At 57.2% G+C, this 18,953-nt stretch overlaps 1 protein-coding gene across 1 annotated transcript; it reads right to left on the reverse strand.

The window, feature by feature from the left end:
• Window positions 1-4,506: 4,506 nt before the first annotated feature.
• Window positions 4,507-6,595, reverse strand: PURA (purine rich element binding protein A). Its single transcript, XM_001507146.4, has one exon. It carries the CDS (start codon window positions 6,555-6,557, stop codon window positions 5,559-5,561), a length of 999 nt encoding a protein of 332 aa, XP_001507196.3. The 5' UTR covers window positions 6,558-6,595; the 3' UTR covers window positions 4,507-5,558.
• Window positions 6,596-18,953: the final 12,358 nt, after the last annotated feature.

The raw sequence follows: 18,953 nt of genomic DNA on the forward strand, positions 1-18,953 counted from the left end.
ACCTAGGGCAGGTCATTTTAGGGGGGAGGTGTCAGACTATAAGGAGGAGAGAACCCAAGGGAAAGAACAACGATTCTGGCCAGGATGGGTCACCAGGGCTGTCTTCATTTGATCGTATTTTTTGAGCGCTTGCAAAGAAGCACTGTTCTAAACGCTTGGGAGAGTACGGCACGCGCAAGGCGTTTAAAGAAGAACCTGTTCATTGGGAGAGTTTGAACGGGCAAGGGAAGTCCGAGGAACGGGAAAGCCCCACGGATCTCAAGTATCGGGGTGGGGTGAGGGGAAATACTGGGGAAAAGCACGGGGTGGGGGGGACGTTCGGGGGGGGGGGGGCCTGCTCCTCTCTCGTAGAAGCTGTCCTGATCTTCCCAGCCCCTCGGCAGATTCCCTTCCCCGCCACTCAAGTTCAGCCGAGAAGTTGCGGCATCGCTGAAATCCGTAGGTCCAAGAAATGAAAACAGTGAGTACGACTGATAGAGATCCATTGACTTTTATTACAAATGCACTTGATCGCTCGGCTTCAAAAAGCTTAAATCAATCCCCTCTTTTCTGTACGCCCAATACAAAGCAAAGTCTGTTTTACAAATTAAATACCTAAAAATGTTGACAAAAATATTAAAATTTGATGAAAAACAAGTATAAAAATCCTTAATCCCTCGCTCTTCAAGAAGGTGAGAGGCAATCCTCCCCCCTCCCCGTTACACAATATCAGAAGAGATAGCCAGGTTAGAGTTCGCTGTTAACACACGAAATTCTGAGCCCAACAGTTGGTACACGCTCGGGTTAGGGTCCTGAACGCCATCCGATTGCAAAAGAGCATCAACTACCTTTAAGTGAATCTAATTTACTCTTACTTAAGAGTTTGCATAGTTTGAAAAGGATAAAGGTTGCGCTCCAGCTAATTGTCAGAGGTTTGCTACAGTGCTATTCTGAAAGGCAACGACACACTTGCTCCCAAATGAAAATATCGGTCTGCTCTAGGCAGGGGTTAAAGTGATTAGCAGCCCTCTTCGTTACCTGAAAGATCAGACAGGAGAGAGTGAACCTCCTCTCCGGGCCTCTTTCGGCATGTACACGCACACACAAACACACACACACACACACACACATGTGCACACAGACACACACACAGACACACACATATCTCCACTCCTTCCCCCGGCCCCGCCAGTGAGACAATCTAATAGCACGTTTTGCTCCGCCTCAAGCTCTGAGCCCAATCTCCACCCTAGTGAGGGGACAACCCGAAAGTGACTCTATCAAGTTTTTTCATTATCATGATTTTTTGTGGTTGTTGTTGTTGCGGTTGTTTTTGGTTCTGACTTTCACGGCTACCTACGAGACAGAACTCCACTGCCCCACAGTTCTTTCCGCACCTCCTTCTTTCCACCGGGTACAGAGTCTCTGGCCCACTAACCCTAATCTTAGAGAGCACAAGCCAATATGGCTTTTCTTATGAACTTCCTTTGTTGTCAAAGGCAACACACAAAGACTTCGATCCTGTTCTAGTTAACTTTAGCTCCCTCTACGGCTGCTTCTACGGATGCCTGCTTCTAGTAGCATCAGCGTGATCAAACGGGAGGCACAAATGAACAGGGGCTGTAGCCAGATACATATATGTGTGTGTGTGTATAGATATATATATATGCATATATATATATATATATATATATATATATATATATATATATATTTTCCTTCAGTGGCAGGAGGAGAAGAAAAATGGACATTTAAAATCCGGGGATTAACCTCTGGGTTAGAAATGACTTGACAGTGTCTCTCGCTTTAAAGAAGGCCAGTATTGCAATGAATTTCAAGTTTTCTTTTACAGTTAGGCAAATAAAGTGAAGTAGTTTGACCAAGCACTTTAGACCTTTACAACAAAGCAGATTAATCGAGGAAACTAAGGCATGCTTGTCGAGAACTGAGTTGTTTGTGTGTGTGTGGAGGGGGGGTGAGACAGGGGGGTGGTGGTCACGTTTGATCACACAGTCTTCTGAGAACAACAGGTAAGGTCGACTATCCCATCTCCTTTATTGTTTCAGCATAAACGAGGCTGACCAACTAGTCAAATAAAAACATGCCCCAAACAAACCCCCAGGGACACGCCAGACACTGAGCTATAGGTCCTGGGTAAAGTACCGAGCCACCTCGGGGCACGGGAGATACGGGAAGGGCATCTTGACAGTCATTTAGTCTTTCTCGTGAACACCGCTCCACTCCTAACGTCTCTATCCGTGGGTTGAAAGAAAAAAGCCGCCCCTCCAAAAACCCAACAGCCCCCCACCCCACCCCACCAACTCAAAAACCACACACCCTGCCCATTGAATACAAACTGCTCACGACACCTTGCTGAGATTGTGTTCAACTGCAATAACTGCGTAAAGGGAACGACAGAGCCCTCAAGGCAGCTGCATGGGCCGGCCGGATTACCTCCAAGAGAACCTCAACTCTCTAAGCCAGAGCAAACCTCGGGAGGGAACCTCTCTGACCATTCTACGGTACGAGAAGGACACTTGGCCTAAGTCTGCTGGCTTTTTTCTCCCTCGTTGACTCCCACTACTTATTGCTGGAGATCGTAACCACACTGACCTAAAGGTACGCCAACGACCTGCAGCGTAACGCTGAACTTGAAGGAGAACACCACCGGCGACGTCGACAATAACAACAACGAACTACGGTACACCAGAAACAAAATCAGAGCGGTCCACTTCCCTCACTAACAACGGCATAGGGAAGGCAGTCCATCCCGTATCCCACTTGAAGTAGTCAACAAAACTGCTCAACGAAACTTGAAACGAAAGAGAGCAGGTAATCAATGTCTACATGCAGCTGAAAGGCATTCTGAATGGCACAGTATGCACTGCAAAAGCTTCATTCTACTATTTGGATGGGAAAACACGCACCCTGAAGGGGGAAGGGGAAAAAAAAAAAAGCCATTTCATCATTTCCAGTGATTCGCAAAGAAAAGAAACTCCCAACTCTCGTACTGTCGGTCACCTTAAATTTAACACCGCACGGATAATGAAAGCAAACTTGTTCTAAGAGGACAAGGGGAGGGAACAATGAAAATAGCTTTACGTTATTCAACATGTACAGTAGATGTCCAAAAAACAACAAAAAAAACTCCCAACGACCCAACCCCCCCAGCCCCCAACCGCACCCCCCCGCCCGACACACACCCCTCACCCCGCCGCCAAAACACGCAACCAGAAATTTTCAAGCATAGGAAAACAAAACCAAAGAACAGGTGGAGGAAAAAAAGGTCAATCCTTCAAAAGAGACAAACTTTTTCACCTTCTTAGGCCAACGCATTAACAATCGATAAAAGAGCACAGATTCCATTCTGTTGCTATAGGTCTGTGCCTTCGAAATACAGCAGTTCAGATCTACGCGGTTAGGTTGGTCAAGAGACATACGATTTCATCCCCAGACTTTGAGTCGGACAAGATTCTCATTTTCCTTCAATGCTTTCGACAGAATTCCCAACAACAACATACTGTTTAAGGCATCTTTTTATATATATATATATATTTATATATATAACATTTTCTCTTCACTCATCATGATGATAGTCATGCAGCAGTTTAATGATAAAAATATATTAATATTTTACTATACAGCAGCAAGAAGTTAGTCGTCAATTAAAAGCACACAAACGTCTTTAAAAGAAAACCTGCCAAAAAAAAAAAAACAACCAAAAAACCAACAACCGATAATCGTCATCGTCATCTACAGGTACACATCATTTCAATCTGGAGAACGCAAGGGCCCAGTCGGCGCCTTTCTCGAGTTCTGCCTTTTCCATACCCTCCGCCTGGCATACGAGTAAACCAGAACGCTACTTTCGCTGGAAGGCAGGTACATCGGAAGGGTTACGGGGCTGGGGGGGTGGTTAAGGGGGTGGTCACAGACACACTGAGACGAGAACACGGCCAGTCGCAGCTAGCGCCACAGCTCCGGGCACCCACCTGGCTTTCGCCTTTACATGAAACTCAAAATCCACGGCTCGGCCGGCTCGCGCTACCATCGTGGGCACCGCACGGGTCTAACCAAAGGGAAGGAGCCCCGGTGGAAATCGGACGGCCGCCCCTTACAATCTGGGGAGCCGGTGACCGCCGGCGTGCGGGCAACACGCGCAACGCAGGCGCACGGGCCGAGGGGCTGTACACACCCGCACGCACACGCACGTGCCCGCTCCCTCCCCGTTCTCCAGATACAGCCTGACCGGGGAACGGCCCGCACGTCAGATAGGTAACTTTAAGTCTTTTCTACACAGAATTTTTTTAAAAAAGAAAAAAAAAATAGATATCATGAACAATACAAGTACATCTCATATACACAATAATGACAGTACGCCTACTCAGTTGTAAACCAGACAGGTGCAGGGAAAAGAAAAAAAAGCAAAAAAAAAAAAAGACCTAGCCTGGGAGGTGATTCTCTCATCTGCTTCTCTGCTATCTGAATTAACTTTGGTTCCAACCGTAAAAATCACAACTTGGCGGATTTCATTTAAATGCCTTTTTTAATAATTTTCTTCATGTTCACAGAAGTTTCACTGACCATTTTTTTTATATGTTTAAGGTCCAGATGCAATGCATATCGTATAAAAGAGAGCACTTATTGTTTACCTTGCATGAATTAAACCTACGTACCTTGAACTCTACAAACTTCTGCATAACATTTAGACAAAGCTCAGACACACAGCATGCCTCGCCCTCATATATATACACATCTCTAATCACAGGTATATAGGGTGTCAAATATACTAGAATAACCTCCGTGTAAGGTTGGAAATTTGGTAACAAAATGAGAAGAAAAAACTAAAAATATTATTTTTACGTGTTCTAAAATATCTCTTTTTTGTGCTAAAGTCAAATGTTAGCTCAACATGAAAAGGACTTTTTCTTTTTATATAATTCAGCAATATTATAATCTCGACCATTTTTGCAAACACTTTTTTTTTTTTAATAATAATAGCTTAAACGTGTACAAAAGTTCTTGGTTAATTAGGGAAATAAACACTCAGTTCTTTATATCTTTTAATCAAGTAGGAAACACAGTTCATATATATATAACGTTATTACTTTTGTTGTCGGTTTTTTTTTTTGTCGTGGTTTTTTTGTCGTGGTTTTTTTTGTCGTTTTTTTTTTTGTTTTTTTTTGTTTTTGTTGTTGTTGTTGTTGTTGTTTTTAGCAGCCGCTTACTGTGTGATACGGTGGTTAAGGTGGACGACATCCAGCGATGGGTGAGCGAGTCAAAGAAGAAGAAGAAGAGGAGCTGTCGGTCGGTGGAGGTTCAGGGTGGGTGGGTGGCTGGGTTGCGCTCCCTCGGAGTTTGTTGGGGTTTCGGTGGTTGGTTTTGTCTGTTGTCGTTTGGTGTGTGTGCGCGCGTCTGGGGGGTGGGGGGGGTGGGGGTGGGGGTTGTTTTTTTTTTTTTTCCTCATTTTAGGTTTTGAATTCTGTTTTCCGTCGCTTTGGGGGATAGTTTATTTTTTTATTTTTTCCCTCTCTCTGCGTGTGTGTGTGTGTGTGTGTGTGTGTTTTAATAGAGTTTGATCAATCTTCGTCCCCCTCCTCCTCCCCCTGCAGCAGCAAGGTGGCCGCCGCCGCCGCCTCCTCCTGCGGCTGCTGCTGCTGCAGCTGTTGCAGCTGCTGCTGCTGCTGCTGCTGCAGCTGCTGCTGCTCGCAGGCGGCCCGCTTCTCCCGCTGCTTCTCCTGGATCTTCTTCATCTCCTCCGAGTACTTGCAGAAGGTGTGGCCGAACTTGGCCCACACCTTGTAGGGCACGGTGATGGAGTTGCGGTAGGTGGGCTTGACCTCGCTGACCCGCATGAAGACCCCGTACTTGTTGGAGCCCACGTCGAAGAAGAAGCGCTTGTTGTCCACAGTCAAGGAGGTGCCCTCGGGCAGCTCGGCCGGCTCCTCCTCCACGCCGTAGTCGTCGATGAGCTTGGCCAGGGCGTCGCGGAACTCGATGAGGCCCTGGGCCGGCAGGGCGATGGTCTGGCCCTGCGTGGAGCCCAGGCCGGGGCCCCGGTTGACCGTCTGGCGGATGCGGAGGAAGCGGCCCCGCTGGTTCTCCTTGAGATCCATGTAGTACTTGCGGTTCTCCCGCACCAGGAACTCGCTCTTCAGCGCCCGGCGGGGCTCGTCCTGCGCCTGGGCCAGGTCGGGCGGCTGGCTGGGCCCCAGCTGCGCGTAGTGCTCGATGAAGTCGCCCAGGTAGTCGCGGAACTCCACGGCCACCGACATGGACAGCGTCAGCCGGCTCTTGTTGCCCCCGGCGCCCACCTCGGCGATCTTCAGGAAGCGGCCCTTGGCGTTCTGCTTGACGTCCAGGTAGAAGCGCTTGTTCTGGATGTCCACCCGCTTGGAGGCCAGCTCCTGCGTCTCGTGCTGCAGGCCCCCGGGGGCCGCGCCGCCCGAGCCGCCCGAGCCCCCGCCGCCGCCGCCGCCGCCGCCGCCGCCGCCCGAGCCCGGGCCCGGGTGCCCCAGGGAGCCGCCGGACCCCAGCGCCGCTCCGCCTTGCTCGCTGCCGCTGTCTCGGTCCGCCATGATGCCGCTCCGCCCGCCGCCGCCGCCGCCTTCCTCGCTCCGCCGCCTCCCCGGCCCCCGGCTGGGGCTCCCGGTCCGGCTCCGCCCGCCGCCGCCGCCGCCGCCGCCGCCGCCGCCGCCGCAAGCCCCCAGCCAGCCAGCGGCCAGCAGCAGCAGCAGCAGCAGCAGCAGCAGCCGCCGCCGCCAGCAGCCAGCAGCCGGCCAGCCAGCCGCCCGATCTCGCGAGATCTGCGGGGGGGGGGGGGAGGAAAGGGAGGGAGGGAGGGAAGGAGGGAGGGAGAGACAGAGAGAGACGACACACACAAGACCCCGGTAACAGGGCACTGACTCCCCGAGTACAGTAGCGGGGCGCCCCCCCCCCCCCCGCCCCTACTGTACGGCGCCCGGCACGTGACCCCCCGCGCCGGACCCCGCCCCCGCCCGCCAGGCGGCGCTCTCTCTCTCCCTCCCTCCCTCCTTCCCCCCATCCGGCGTCGCGCCTCCCCATCCCGCCGACCCCCCCCCCCCCCCCCCAGGACCGTCCGGGTGCGTGTGGATGGATGTGTGGATGTGTAGGGGGGGCGGCCCCCCCCACGCGCGCTCCGCAGAGGGAAGGGGGGGGGAGGACCGGGGACCGGGGAAGGGGGGGCTGCAAATAGGTCGGGGCCCGTTCCCTCCGCCAACCGCCAACCGGGGGGACGGGCGGAGCGGCGGCAGACACCTTGTCTGACCCTCCCCCCTCTCCTCCTCCTCCTCCTCCTCCTCCTCGCCGTCGTCCTCCTCCTCCTCCTCTCCCTGGCCCCCTCCCCCCGCGCACGGCAGCGGCTCTGGCCTCAGATGATCCCGCTCCCGTCTCCCCTCCCCCCGCCGCAGCCCCGCACCGCCCGGCGCGCGCAGGGCCGGGGGACCGGCGCCGCCGACGGGAGCGGAGGGGGGCGGGCCCGCACCCTCACACACACGCACACTCTCACACCTCGGCCCCGCCGTCGGTCCCCCCGGGAACGGGGCCCCGGGGAGGTGCGGGGCCGGGAGGCCGCAGGATGGCTAATGCAGCAAGGCCGGGCTGCTCCGCTCCAGGGGGACCTCCCACCCGGGGCCCTTCCTTCTCCTCCTCCTCCTCCTCCTCCTCCTCCTCCGTCTCCTCCTCCTCCTCGTTCTCCCGGGGAGAAGCCAGAAAGGAGGAGAGAACCCAACCGGGTTTGGGAAATTCACTCCGTAAAAATGCCAGGAATTTCCTGGGAAACGCCGAGGCTTACGGGATTCATTAGGATGGGTCCCCCGCGCCGCCAATCTAGACGTGGTGAGGGGCGGCCCGGCCGGGCCGGGCCGGGCCCCTCTCCTTCCCGCCCGGGAGGCCAACTGATCCCGACGGGTCCCTTGGCCCGAGGGAGAGGCCGTGGGCCGGGACGGACTGGCCTCCGGGAAGGGCGGTGGGCAGAAGGGGCGTCGAGGCAGGGAAGGCCTCGGGCCGAGGCGCTCTCCTTCCTGCGGGGCTGGGATCGTAACTGGAGTAACCGTGCAGCGCTTACTACGTGTCGGCCACTGTTCGAAGCGCCGGGGTGGATGCAAAATAAACGGGTTGGACACAGTCCCCGTCCCACACGGAGCTCGCCATCTTAATCCCCGTTTAGCAGAGGAGGGAACTGAGGGTCGGAGAAGTGGAGTGACTTGCCTAAGGTCTCGGAGCAGACGAGTGGCAGGGCCGGGATTAGAAGCCCTGACCTTCTGACTCCCAAGTCCGGGCCCTAACCACTACGCCACGCTGTTTCTCCAAGGCGCCCTCCTCCCGCTCCTCCTCCTCCTCTCCCTTTCCGCAAGTGACCGGGACAGTGCGGGGCTGGGGCTGTTGACGTCCAGAAACCCCATTCCCGTCGATGCCAAATTTTCCAATGAAATGCCCCTAGGAAGGCGCCCCCTCCTCCACCCGGGACCCCGGGGAGGCCCGAGGGAGGCGGGCCGGGGGTCGGGGAAGCAGGAAGGAGGCGGGCCGGGGGCCGGGAGACCGGAGGGAAGGGGGTCGGGGTCCGGGGAGGCCGGAGGGGAGCGGGCCGGGGGCCGGGAGACCCGGGGGAAGGGGTCCGGGGAGGCCGGAGGGAAGCGGGCCGGGGGCCGGGGAAGCAGGAAGGAGGCGGGCCGGGGGCCGGGAGACCGGAGGGTCGGGGAGGCCGGAGACGAGGAGGCCGGGGCCCGGGGCGGCCGGAAAAAATAGCGGGTCGTGGTCTGGGGGCGCTGGGCCCTGGTCCGGGGGTGGGTGTGGGGGCTGGAGGGCGGGAAGGGCCGGTGGGGCTCGCCGTCCCCGCCGGGAGGACCAACGCCGCTGGGGCCGCTCGGCCGCGATCAGGACCCTGGAGAGACCCGGGCCCAAGACCCGAAGGGGCTGAGGGGCGGAGGAGGGGAGGAAGGGAGGGGCCCGGAGGCCCACACGCCCCCGGCCCGGGCCCCTCCGCCCCGCCGCCCCGCCGCCCCGCCGCCCCACCGCCCCGCCGCCGGAGGAGGAGGAGGAGGAGGCCCTAGGGCGCGGAGGCGGGGCCGCCGGCGTCCATTCCCAGGACCAGCCCCGGCCCCCTCCGCGGCCACCGGGGCTGAGGGGGTCGGCGGACCCCGCTTTCCCGGGACGGGGGGAGGGGGGGGGCTTCCGTCTCCCCGCGACCTGAAAGAACCCGCCGGTTCCCGCGGGCGCCGGGCCCGACCCGGACCCACCTCCCCGGCCGGCCCGCCGCCCTTTGCATTCACTCAATAGTATTTATGGAGCGCTTACTATGTGCAGAGGACTGTACTACGCGCTTGGAATGGCCAATTCCATTTTCCTCTCCACACCCCGACCTCTTCGGGAGCTGGGGGGGGAGGAGAGGGGCGCCCGGAGTCCGGCGTCCCGCTCCCAACCACCACCACCAACCACCACCACCGCCGCTTCTCTTCCACCGGCAGCCCACGGCGCCGGAGAGGCCCAACACAGAACGATCAACGGGAGATCGACCAAAATCCGCACCACGGAAAGCAACCTCAGGAATGCCGGAGGAAACGTAGGCTCAACGGCCGGAGGGTGGACGGTGAGTCTTGGGGAGGGGGAAACCGAAGGCGCCCTCTCTAAGTCTCGGGCCTTCCCGAGCGTGCGAGCGTGGAGGTTTTCCTCACAACCCGTTTCGATTTCCACAACGAAATAAAAGGTCCGAGGCCAATGCCGCGCACCCATCTGCGTGAGGTAGTTCCATCCCAATCGAAAATTGGACTTCGATGAGGGGAATTCTCTCCCTCCTCCCGGGGAGCCGCATCGTGCTATTTAGAGCAACGTGCGAGACCGGAATCCTTATCGCCAATTGTTTGCATTGTGGCTTTGAAAACTAGTGTCAGATGTACAATCACACCCCCGGGTTCTCCGCAATCTTGAAGAGAGAATGAAGGGAAAACGAAATATGAGTTTTAAGTGCGTCAAAATTCGCCTTCGGTGAATTTTTTAAAAGGATCTCTCCCCCCCCCCCTCCCCGCCTCCCGCTCCCTGTAGGTTTACTCACATCCCTGAGAAAACGTAAACCTCCCTACTAAGTTTTCGAGATTTCGTTTGACTGATTCCAAACACAGAGTTGGAAAAAAACGATATCCATTTATTTTTAAAAAATCACACGAATTTTACAAGGCGAAAGCCATTTCTGGCATCCCTACCCCAAAAATCAATTGTTTACGCAAGAGAAAGCACACCATAAACATGCAGGACCATAAAAAGCAGGCCTCGGAGTCGCCTTCACCCTGGGGTTTGGCTCTTTGAGCCTCCACCGATCCGAATCCGGCCGAAAACGCCTCAAACGCACATGAAAAAGAGATCGGCCCAGACGGCATACGTACCTTTCTCCCTCACGCGGGGGATGGAAATTCCCAAATCAAAGACGGTGGCTCGATCGAGTAACGAATCGCCCCCGACTGGGGTGAGGGAGGCAAAGGCGGCTTTTCCCACCGGCGAAAGGGGCGACCCACCCGCCACCCGCCAGAGACCAAAGCCCAATTCGCGGCCACCGGGCCGAATGACGGCGTTTTGGGTCCCCGGGGGGCGGCGTGGCCCCTTCCTTCGCCCGGACAAGAGGACCTTTCGACGCCGAGGTGAAGACAGCGCCCAACCCAACCCGAATCGGTTCACGATCCGAAGGAGGGAGGACGAGGAGGACGAGGAGGAGGGGGACGGGGGTGGGAATCCTCGACCGCCCCGCAGCCTACGGCCTCCACCGAGGAGTCTTCCAAGTGGCGATTCTTCCCGCCCCCCGCCCCCTCCCCCCCCCACCGAAACGGTGCTAAGAACGGAATCGCCCCCTCTCCGTCCGGCCCCCAAACCGCGGCGGGGGGCGACTCGCCGAGGATTTCCCGCCTGCACCGCTGAGAACCCGAGGAGGGAAGCGCAGACAAGTCCTCGAAGGGGCGGAGGGCGCGGCGGATCCCAAACTTTGGCTCAGGAGCGGCCCGGCCCGACTCCCTCCGGCGCCCCCGGACAAGTGGCTCGGACGCCTCTAGGGGGGAGGGGGAGAAGGAGAGGGGTCCCCGCGGCGACCGAAGGAGCCTTCGGCCGCTCCGGTCCCCCCCCCCCCCCAGCCCCCCGCCGCCGATTCTGCCCTCCGAGGCCCGTGCGACCAGTCCCCGCCCGGGCAGAAAGGTGAGGGCGGCCCGGCGCCGGGCCTGCCTTCAAAACACCCTCCGAAGGACCGACCCCAAGACCCTCGTCCCGCCGACGGGCGCCCAGGAGGAGGAGGACGACGGAGCGAGGAAGGGGGACGGGAGGGACCGCTCCGGGGATGCCCGGTCCGGGGACCAGGCCGGATCCGGGCCCGCGGCCCCGCCGAAATATCCATCCGAGCCTCCCGAGCGGCCAACCGGGCCCGAACCCGCCGCGACGCCCGTCCAACGCCTCCCCGGGGCGGCTCTTCTCCTTTCTAAAGGGCCGGGGCGGAGGGGCCCCCCGTGGGCAAAGAAAAGGGCGAGCCCGGGCCGGTTTCGGGCCGCAGCCTTCCCCCCCTCCCCACCTCTGCTTGGTTTGTTTATTTTTGCAACGTAGCGGGGGGGAGGAGGAGGAGGAGGAGGAGGAGGAGAGCATCCCGGCCCATCCGCCAACCGACCCCGAACCCAGCCCCGGGGGCTCACCGGTCCCGGGGGCCGGCGGATGGGGCGGGAGGGCCCCCGCGCACCCACCCCCGAGGACGGGCCATCGGCGGGGCGGGGAGGCCCGGGACCGGGGGGAGGGGGAGGCGGCACGGCCTCCCCGGGAGAGAGGCGGGCGCAGAGATGTCTGCAGTGATTAAATAATAATCACCGAGGGCGGAGGAAGAGGCGGGGTGGAGGGGACGACGACGGCGGCGGCGGCGGCGGCGGCCCCGGGGCGGTGCACAGGCGCCGAGCGGCGGGGGTCTGGGTGCAGCGGGGCCGCAGTGGCGGCGGGGGGGGGGGGGGGGGAGGAGAGAGGAAGAGGAGGAGGAGGGGGCGGGAGGACGGACGGACGAAGGGCCGCGCGGCGGGCTTACCCGGGCGCTGTCCTGCAGCAGCAGGTGAGGGCGAGGGAGCGCGCGCGCACCTGTCCCGGGCGGGCGGGCGGGCGGGCGGCGCGAGCTGCGGCTGAGGCGGCGGGCGGGCGGGCGGGCGGCGGGAGGAGGGAGGGGAGGAGGAGGAGGGAGGGCCGGGGGGAGGAGAGGAAGGGGGCGGGAGGGGAGGGACGAGGGAGGGGGAAGGTGACTCGGCTCCGGGTGGGCGGGGGGGGGGGGGGGGCAGGCCCCGGTCAGAGCCCGCCGCTCGGTCGCGGCCCTCGCAGCCCCCCGGCTTCCCTTTCCCTCCTCCTCCTCCTCCTCCTCCTCCTCCTTTGCCCTCCGGGCTCCGCTCGCCGCAAACGGCAAGTCGTGGCAGCCAGACGTCGGCGCGTAACCCGGCGCTCCGTGCGTGACACGGCCAGACGTCAGCGCGCGTGCCCGCCTCCGGGGCTCGCGCCGCCCCCGCGCCCGCGCTCGCGGCGGCGCCCGCGGGCCCGCGCGCCGAGGCGGCGGGTGGGAGAGGATCGGGGGCGGGGGCGGGGGGGGGCGAGCGACGGAGGAGCTGCCCGGCCTCCTCCGCCCCCAGCAAGCTCCTCGGCCCCGCCGGCCTCCTCAGTTGGGAGGGCCTCCCCAGCGCCACCGGACACCTCAGCCCCTCCGGCCTCCTCCCTTCTGCCAGCCCCCTCAGTTTAGCCAGTCTCCTCAGCCACCTCGGCCCCACCGGCCCGCGCAGCCTAGCGAGCCTCCTCAGCCCCCCCGAGAACCCCAGCCTCCCTGGCCTCCTCAGCCCCCCCGAGAACCCCAGCCTCCTCAGTTGAGCGAGCCTCCTTGGCCTCCTCAGCCCCGCCAAAAGCCCCAGCCTCCCCAGCCTCCTCAGTTGAGCGAGCCTCCTTGGCCTCCTCAGCCCCGCCAAAAGCCCCAACCCCATCAGCCGCCTCAGTTTAGCTAGTCTCCTCAACCCACCAAGAACCCCAGCCTCGCCAGCCTCCTCAGTTGAGCCGGCCTCCCTGGCCTCCTCAGCCCCACCGAGAACTCCAGCCTCCTCAGTTGAGCGAGCCTCCTTGGCCTCCTCAGCCCCACCCAAACCCCCAGCCTCGCCAACCGCCTCAGTTGAGCGACCTCCTTGCCCTCCTCAGCCCCACCAACACCCTCAGCCTCGCCAGCCCCCTCAGTTTAGGGAGCCTCCTCAACCCCACCAAAAAACCCAGCCTCACCAGCCTCCTCAATTGAGTGAGCCTCCTTGGCCTCCTCAGCCCCACCAAAAACCCCAACCTCACCAGCCCCCTCAGTTTAGGGAGCCTCCTCAGCCCCACCAAAAAACCCAGCCTCACCAGCCTCCTCAATTGAGTGAGCCTCCTTGGCCTCCTCAGCCCCACCAAAAACCCCAACCTCACCAGCCCCCTCAGTTTAGGGAGCCTCCTCAGCCCCACCAAAAACCCCAGCCTCGCCAGCCTCCTCAGTTGAGCAATCCTCCTCGGCCTCCTCGGCCCCACCGGCCCCCTTAGCCCGGGCAGCCTCTTCAGATTAGCCAGCCTCCTCAGCCCCCTCCAGCTTCCTCAGCCCCACAGCCTCCTCAGTTTAGCCAACCGCCTCAGCCAGACCAGCCCTTGAAGCCCAACCGGCCACTTAGCCCGGCCACCCCCCTCAGCCCAACCGGCCACTTCAGTTTAGCCGGTCCCTTCGGCCCGACCAGCCACTACGGCGCAACCCGGCCTCCTCGGCCTAACCGCCTCAGCCCGTCCAGGAGCTGACCCCTCAAAGGAGGCACCAGACTTTGTCCAGGTTGGCTCTCTGGGGCTTTGCCACAGGTTCGGGGGCACAGGGTGCAACACGGGTTGTTCGGACCGCACGAACCCGGTTAGAGGAGGGAGCCCGGCCCCATCCATAATATCAGTGATGGTATTCGTTAAGCGCTTACTACGTGCCAGGCACGGAACTAAGAGGTGGGGTGGATACAGGCAAATCGGGTTGGACACGGTCCCCTGTCCCACGTGGGTCTCAGTCTCAATCCTCATCTTTCAGACGAGGGGACTGAGGCACAGGGAAGTGAAGAGATTTGCCCAAGGTCACACAGCAGACGAGTGGCAAAGCCGGGATTAGAACCCATGACCTCCCGACTCCCAGGCCTGTGACCCATCCAGAGGGGCGTCTCCCATTCTCCCCATCCCCAACCCTTCCCTTCACCCCCATCCTCCATCCCCCTCCACCTTCCATTCCCCTCTAGTCCCTCTTCGCCTTCTGCCCCCCACCAAAGCCTCCCTTCTCCCCATCCCCATCCTTCAGCCCCCCTAGTCCGGAGCAGCTGCCCCTCCTCACCCGGGATAAGGGGCCTGGAGGAGGAGAGACTTTCGGGTGCTAAAAAAAAATGACCGAGACATGATAGGACTGTCTCCATCTGGAGCAGGTTGAGTGACTAGGATTAAAGAGAAATCCTAATAGATGGGGTTTATCTGCCTCGGGGTGGGGTGGAGGGAGCTACAAGAAGGAATGAGTTAATGATCACAAAGTACGGTGTAATTGCTAAACATATAGCTTTTTGATTATTGGAATATGGCCAGATTCTGTGGCACCGGGCCACTGTTCAGAGCAGCTCTTGCTCCTCTTATCTTGCCATCTATAAAAACAGGGGCAAGTAAATTAGTAGTTTTTTAGAAGTCTTAGCCCCACCTGTTTCATTCATTACTAAAGTAGCATGTCGCACAATAGCCCCTAAATTATTTTCAGCGAAAAATAATAATGATTTTCTTAAATGGTGGTGGGCTGTGATGTAGTCAAACTTCAGATTAGGTTTTTACTACTATAATAAGAATGAATAATTATGGTGTTTATTTTTATGGTATTTGTTAAGCACTTACTTTGTGTCCAACACTGTTCTACCGCTGGCATAGGTACAAGCCAGTTTAGGTCGGGCAGAGTCCCTGTCCTGCATGGGGCTCAGAGTCAAAGTAGGAGGGAGAACAGGTATTTAATCCCCATTTTAGAGTCGAGGAAACTGAAGCCCAGTGAAGTGAGTTGCCCAGGGTCACACAGCAGGCAAATGGTCAAGTGGGGATTAGGACCCGGGTCTTCCAACTCCCCAGCTCGTGCTCTTCCCACTAGGCCAAGCTACCGGCGGCGGCGGTAGAGAGAGGCGGCGTGGCTCAGTGGAAAGAGCACGGGCTTTGGAGTCAGAGGTCATGGGTTCGAATCCCGGCTCGGCCACTTGTCAGCTGTGTGACTTTGGGCAAGTCGCTTCACTTCTCGGTGCCTCAGTTCCCTCATCTGTAAAATGGGGATTAAGACTGTGAGCCCCACGTGGGACAACCTGCTTCCCCTGTGTCTACCCCAGCGCTTAGAACAGTGCTCGGCACATAGTAAGCGCTTAACAAATACCAACATTATTATTATTACCGTCTTGGTTGCATCTCATTTATCATTAACACATACTACAATGCCAATTTCATGCTTGCTTTTGGTTATAATAATGGACTTTTAAATTTCAATGCCTTCCTCCCAGAAGCTTATCCAGGTAAACCTTGTGAGGCAGGGAAGGAGCATATACCATCAATCCCATTTCATAAATGAAGCTATCGAGGCATAGAGAAGTTAAGAAACTTGCTTATCTCATCACCTGAAAATCAGTAGCAAACCTAGGGACCCAACCACATCTGCTAACATCTCAGCTAGTCCTTACTTATTCACCAAATCAGTTTTCCATTTGCTTGTACACCCCTAGAAGGAAGATTGCATCCCTGCTGTATTCTCCCAAGTGCCTAGTACAGTATCCAGCACACAGAAGGTACTTAATAAATGTCACTGGTTAATTTCTTTGGAGCCCCTCTTGACCGAATTTAATAGCCCTAATGAGACAGATTTTGGAGCTGCAGAGAGTACCTTTTTCCATCCCTTTTTGCCCCTGAAAAACCTCAAGGGTTCCAGTGTCGGGGAATAAACAAAACCCCAAAATAAAAAAACTCTGTCCTGGACCTCCGTGCTTCTGTAATAAATGTAATCTCAAACTGTACACTTCAGTTGTTCCAGAAATAAGTATTAATCCCCTTCTTGCGATGGAAGTATCTTGGAGGCAGGTTCACAATGATCAGTAGTACCCTTTCTCTGAACGGCTTTAGTCATCTCCTTTGGTGGCAGTCCTGTATTAGCATCATTGCAGCATTTTATTACTTGATTTCCTAAAGAGTGTAGCGCAGACTCCTTCTTCAGATGAATCGCAAAGGTAATACAGTCGGAGGAAATGTAAAACAAGAGCCGAGAGGGAGGACGGTCAAGAGGCCCAGGCAAAAAGGAGGAGATGGAATTTCAGGGGGAAAAATAGAATCAATCAGGGAAGAGATCCAGAAAGGCTCTTTCAGCTCAGGTGAGAGCGGCAGAGAAGCAAGACGTCTAATATTGTCAGAAGCTCAGATGGCTCCCATACCTCCGCCTCCTTAGTTTGGGGAGGAGCTCGAGCATGGAATTCCTCTTCCCAAAAAGCAAGAACCAGCAATTAATAAATAGCATTTACTGAGCTTCAATCGTGTGAAAAACACTGAATCGAGCACTTGGGAGATTACAGTCGAGTTAGTAGACTCCGGTCCCTGCCCTCAAAGAGCTTACCATTTAGATTCCTCTTTAGCAGCTTCCAAAAATGACCCCATAGACTCTCTCAACGACACGCTCAACGGGCTTTTCGAGTTAAAAGATCAATTTTCTTGTTGCCAAGAGGCATCCAGCCTGCAATTTGACAAATCCAGGGATTGTCTTCTCTCCCTCGAAGCATCATCTCTGCTGCCTAGCCCAGCCTGGGATCCTAGCTGGTGACCTGTGAGACAGAGAGAAATCCAGCCCGGCTCTTCACACCTCCCTCGAAAGCTAAGGAGCTTCCCCTCCCAGCCTCGGAGGGAACCAACTAGCTGATTTAAGCAGGGGCCACTTGAAAGTAATCTTGATTACTACTCTCATTATGCGCCCAACTCGGGAAATGTATGCACTTTTTTGTGGTATTTGTTAAGCGCTCACTATGTGCCAGGCAGTGTGCTAAACGCTGAGGTAGACGCAAGCTAATCCGGTTGGACACAGTCCATGCCCCACATAATAATCATGGTACTTGTTAAGCGCTTACTATGTGCCAAGCACCGTTACAAGTGCTGGGGTAGATACAAATGAATCATGTCGGACACAGTCCCTGTCCCCCATGGGGCTCACATTCTTAACCCCCATTGTACAGATGAGGTAACCCAGGCCCAGAGAAGTTAAGTGACTTGCCCAAGGACCGCAGCAGACAAGCAGGAGAGCCGGGATTAGAAACCACGTCCTTCCGACTCCCCGGCCCGTGCTCTAACTACTAGACCACACTGCTTCTTCCCACTCTCTGAAAGTATTCCTACAGCGACCCTCGTGATCAATTAAGGCCTAACGAGTACCCTCGGGGTGGGCGACTCCACCACCCTATGCCCTCTCTGAGAATCCAGGGAGTTGGAGCCGTCCCTCAAGGGGGCAGAGCCACTGCCGGTGGATTCTAGCGACAGCTTGGCTTGTCCTGGGTGGCGCCTTTCACCGTCCTTGCGTTCGGCGCAGTGGAGGGGATTCAGCAAGAGGTGTTCCCCAAACGCGGCAGCCTTCCTCCGGGGCCTTGGCGTGTGGCAGGCCGGAATCACATCGCCCCACGGGCCTTTACTCAGCTCCCAGCCTCCTGCCAGCTTGCTTCTGGCAGCAGGCCGCCACTGCCGAGGGTGTTCCTGCTCAACACGGTTTGTGCATGTGTATGCGCGTGCCTCTGTGTGTGGTTTTTACTGGGGGGTGGCTGAGTCCCAAACCCAGCAGCTGGGTCCCATTCCAGCCCTAAAAACGAAGGTCCCCGGCCCGGTATGAGCTCAGACTTGAGGCGGCGTCCCCGAGGGAAAGCTCTACCTAGGCCAGCGGCTGGGCCTGTGAGAACCAGGCCGTGTGCCGTGGCCAAGTCTCCAGATTTTTCTCCAACCTTTTCGGATTTCTACGCCCTCTCGCCGGGACGTTTATCCCCGTGGTACTTCAACACCGCCCCTCACCCATCCACCTTTCCTCCCCCCAGCCCAGTTGGAAGCCGCAGACCCAAATGTGGTCACGGTTCTCAAACACTGTGTTTTTTGAGAGCTCTTGCACAGAAGCAGTGCGGCCTAGTGGAGAAAGCCCAGGCCTGGGAGTCAGAGGATCTGAGTTCTAATCCCAGCTCTGCCACTCGCCTGCTAGGTGACCTCAGGAGGGTCTCAACTTCTCTGTGCCTCGGTTCTGTCATCTGAAAAATGGGGATCCGATACCTGCTCTCCATCCTACTTAGACTGTGAGCCCTATGAGGGGGCCTGATTATCTTGTACTTACCCCAGATCTTAGTACACTGCTTAAGGGCTTTTTCTGAGCTCTCTGAAGGGAACGTTCCCCGGTTTCCCAAGGCAGCCTCCCTGAGATCCCATCTTTCCCAGACCAGAGAGACCTTATTTTAATCAATGTACCAATAATTATGGCACTTGTTTAGCGCTTACTATGTGCCGTGTACTGTTCTAAGTGCTGAGCTAGATACAAATTAATCAGGATGGTCAGCTCAACTTTAATCGGAGAACTTCTCACCCTCTCGACCATTTCCATTGGATTTTTTTTTACCTTTCTGAGATCTGTCAAGTTGCTGCCTGGATGAGAAGGGAATGTGTCTACTTACTCTTTTGGGTTGTCCTCCCCCAAGCATTTAGGACAGTGCTGTTCACATAATAAGCACTCAACAGATACTCTTGATGATGATGATCCAAAGCCCATTCCCTAGACTGCAAAGGCAGTTCCACTAGAGAAGCAGCGTTGCCTAGTAGATAAAGCCCGGGCCAGGGAGTCAAAAGGACCTGAGTTCTAATCCCAGCTCCGCCATATGCCTGCCATGTGACCTTGGGCAAGTCACTTTGCTTCTCTGTGCCCTGGT

The sequence above is a fragment of the Ornithorhynchus anatinus genome, chromosome X2 (assembly GCF_004115215.2).
Source record: "Ornithorhynchus anatinus isolate Pmale09 chromosome X2, mOrnAna1.pri.v4, whole genome shotgun sequence".
NCBI lineage: Eukaryota > Metazoa > Chordata > Mammalia > Monotremata > Ornithorhynchidae > Ornithorhynchus > Ornithorhynchus anatinus.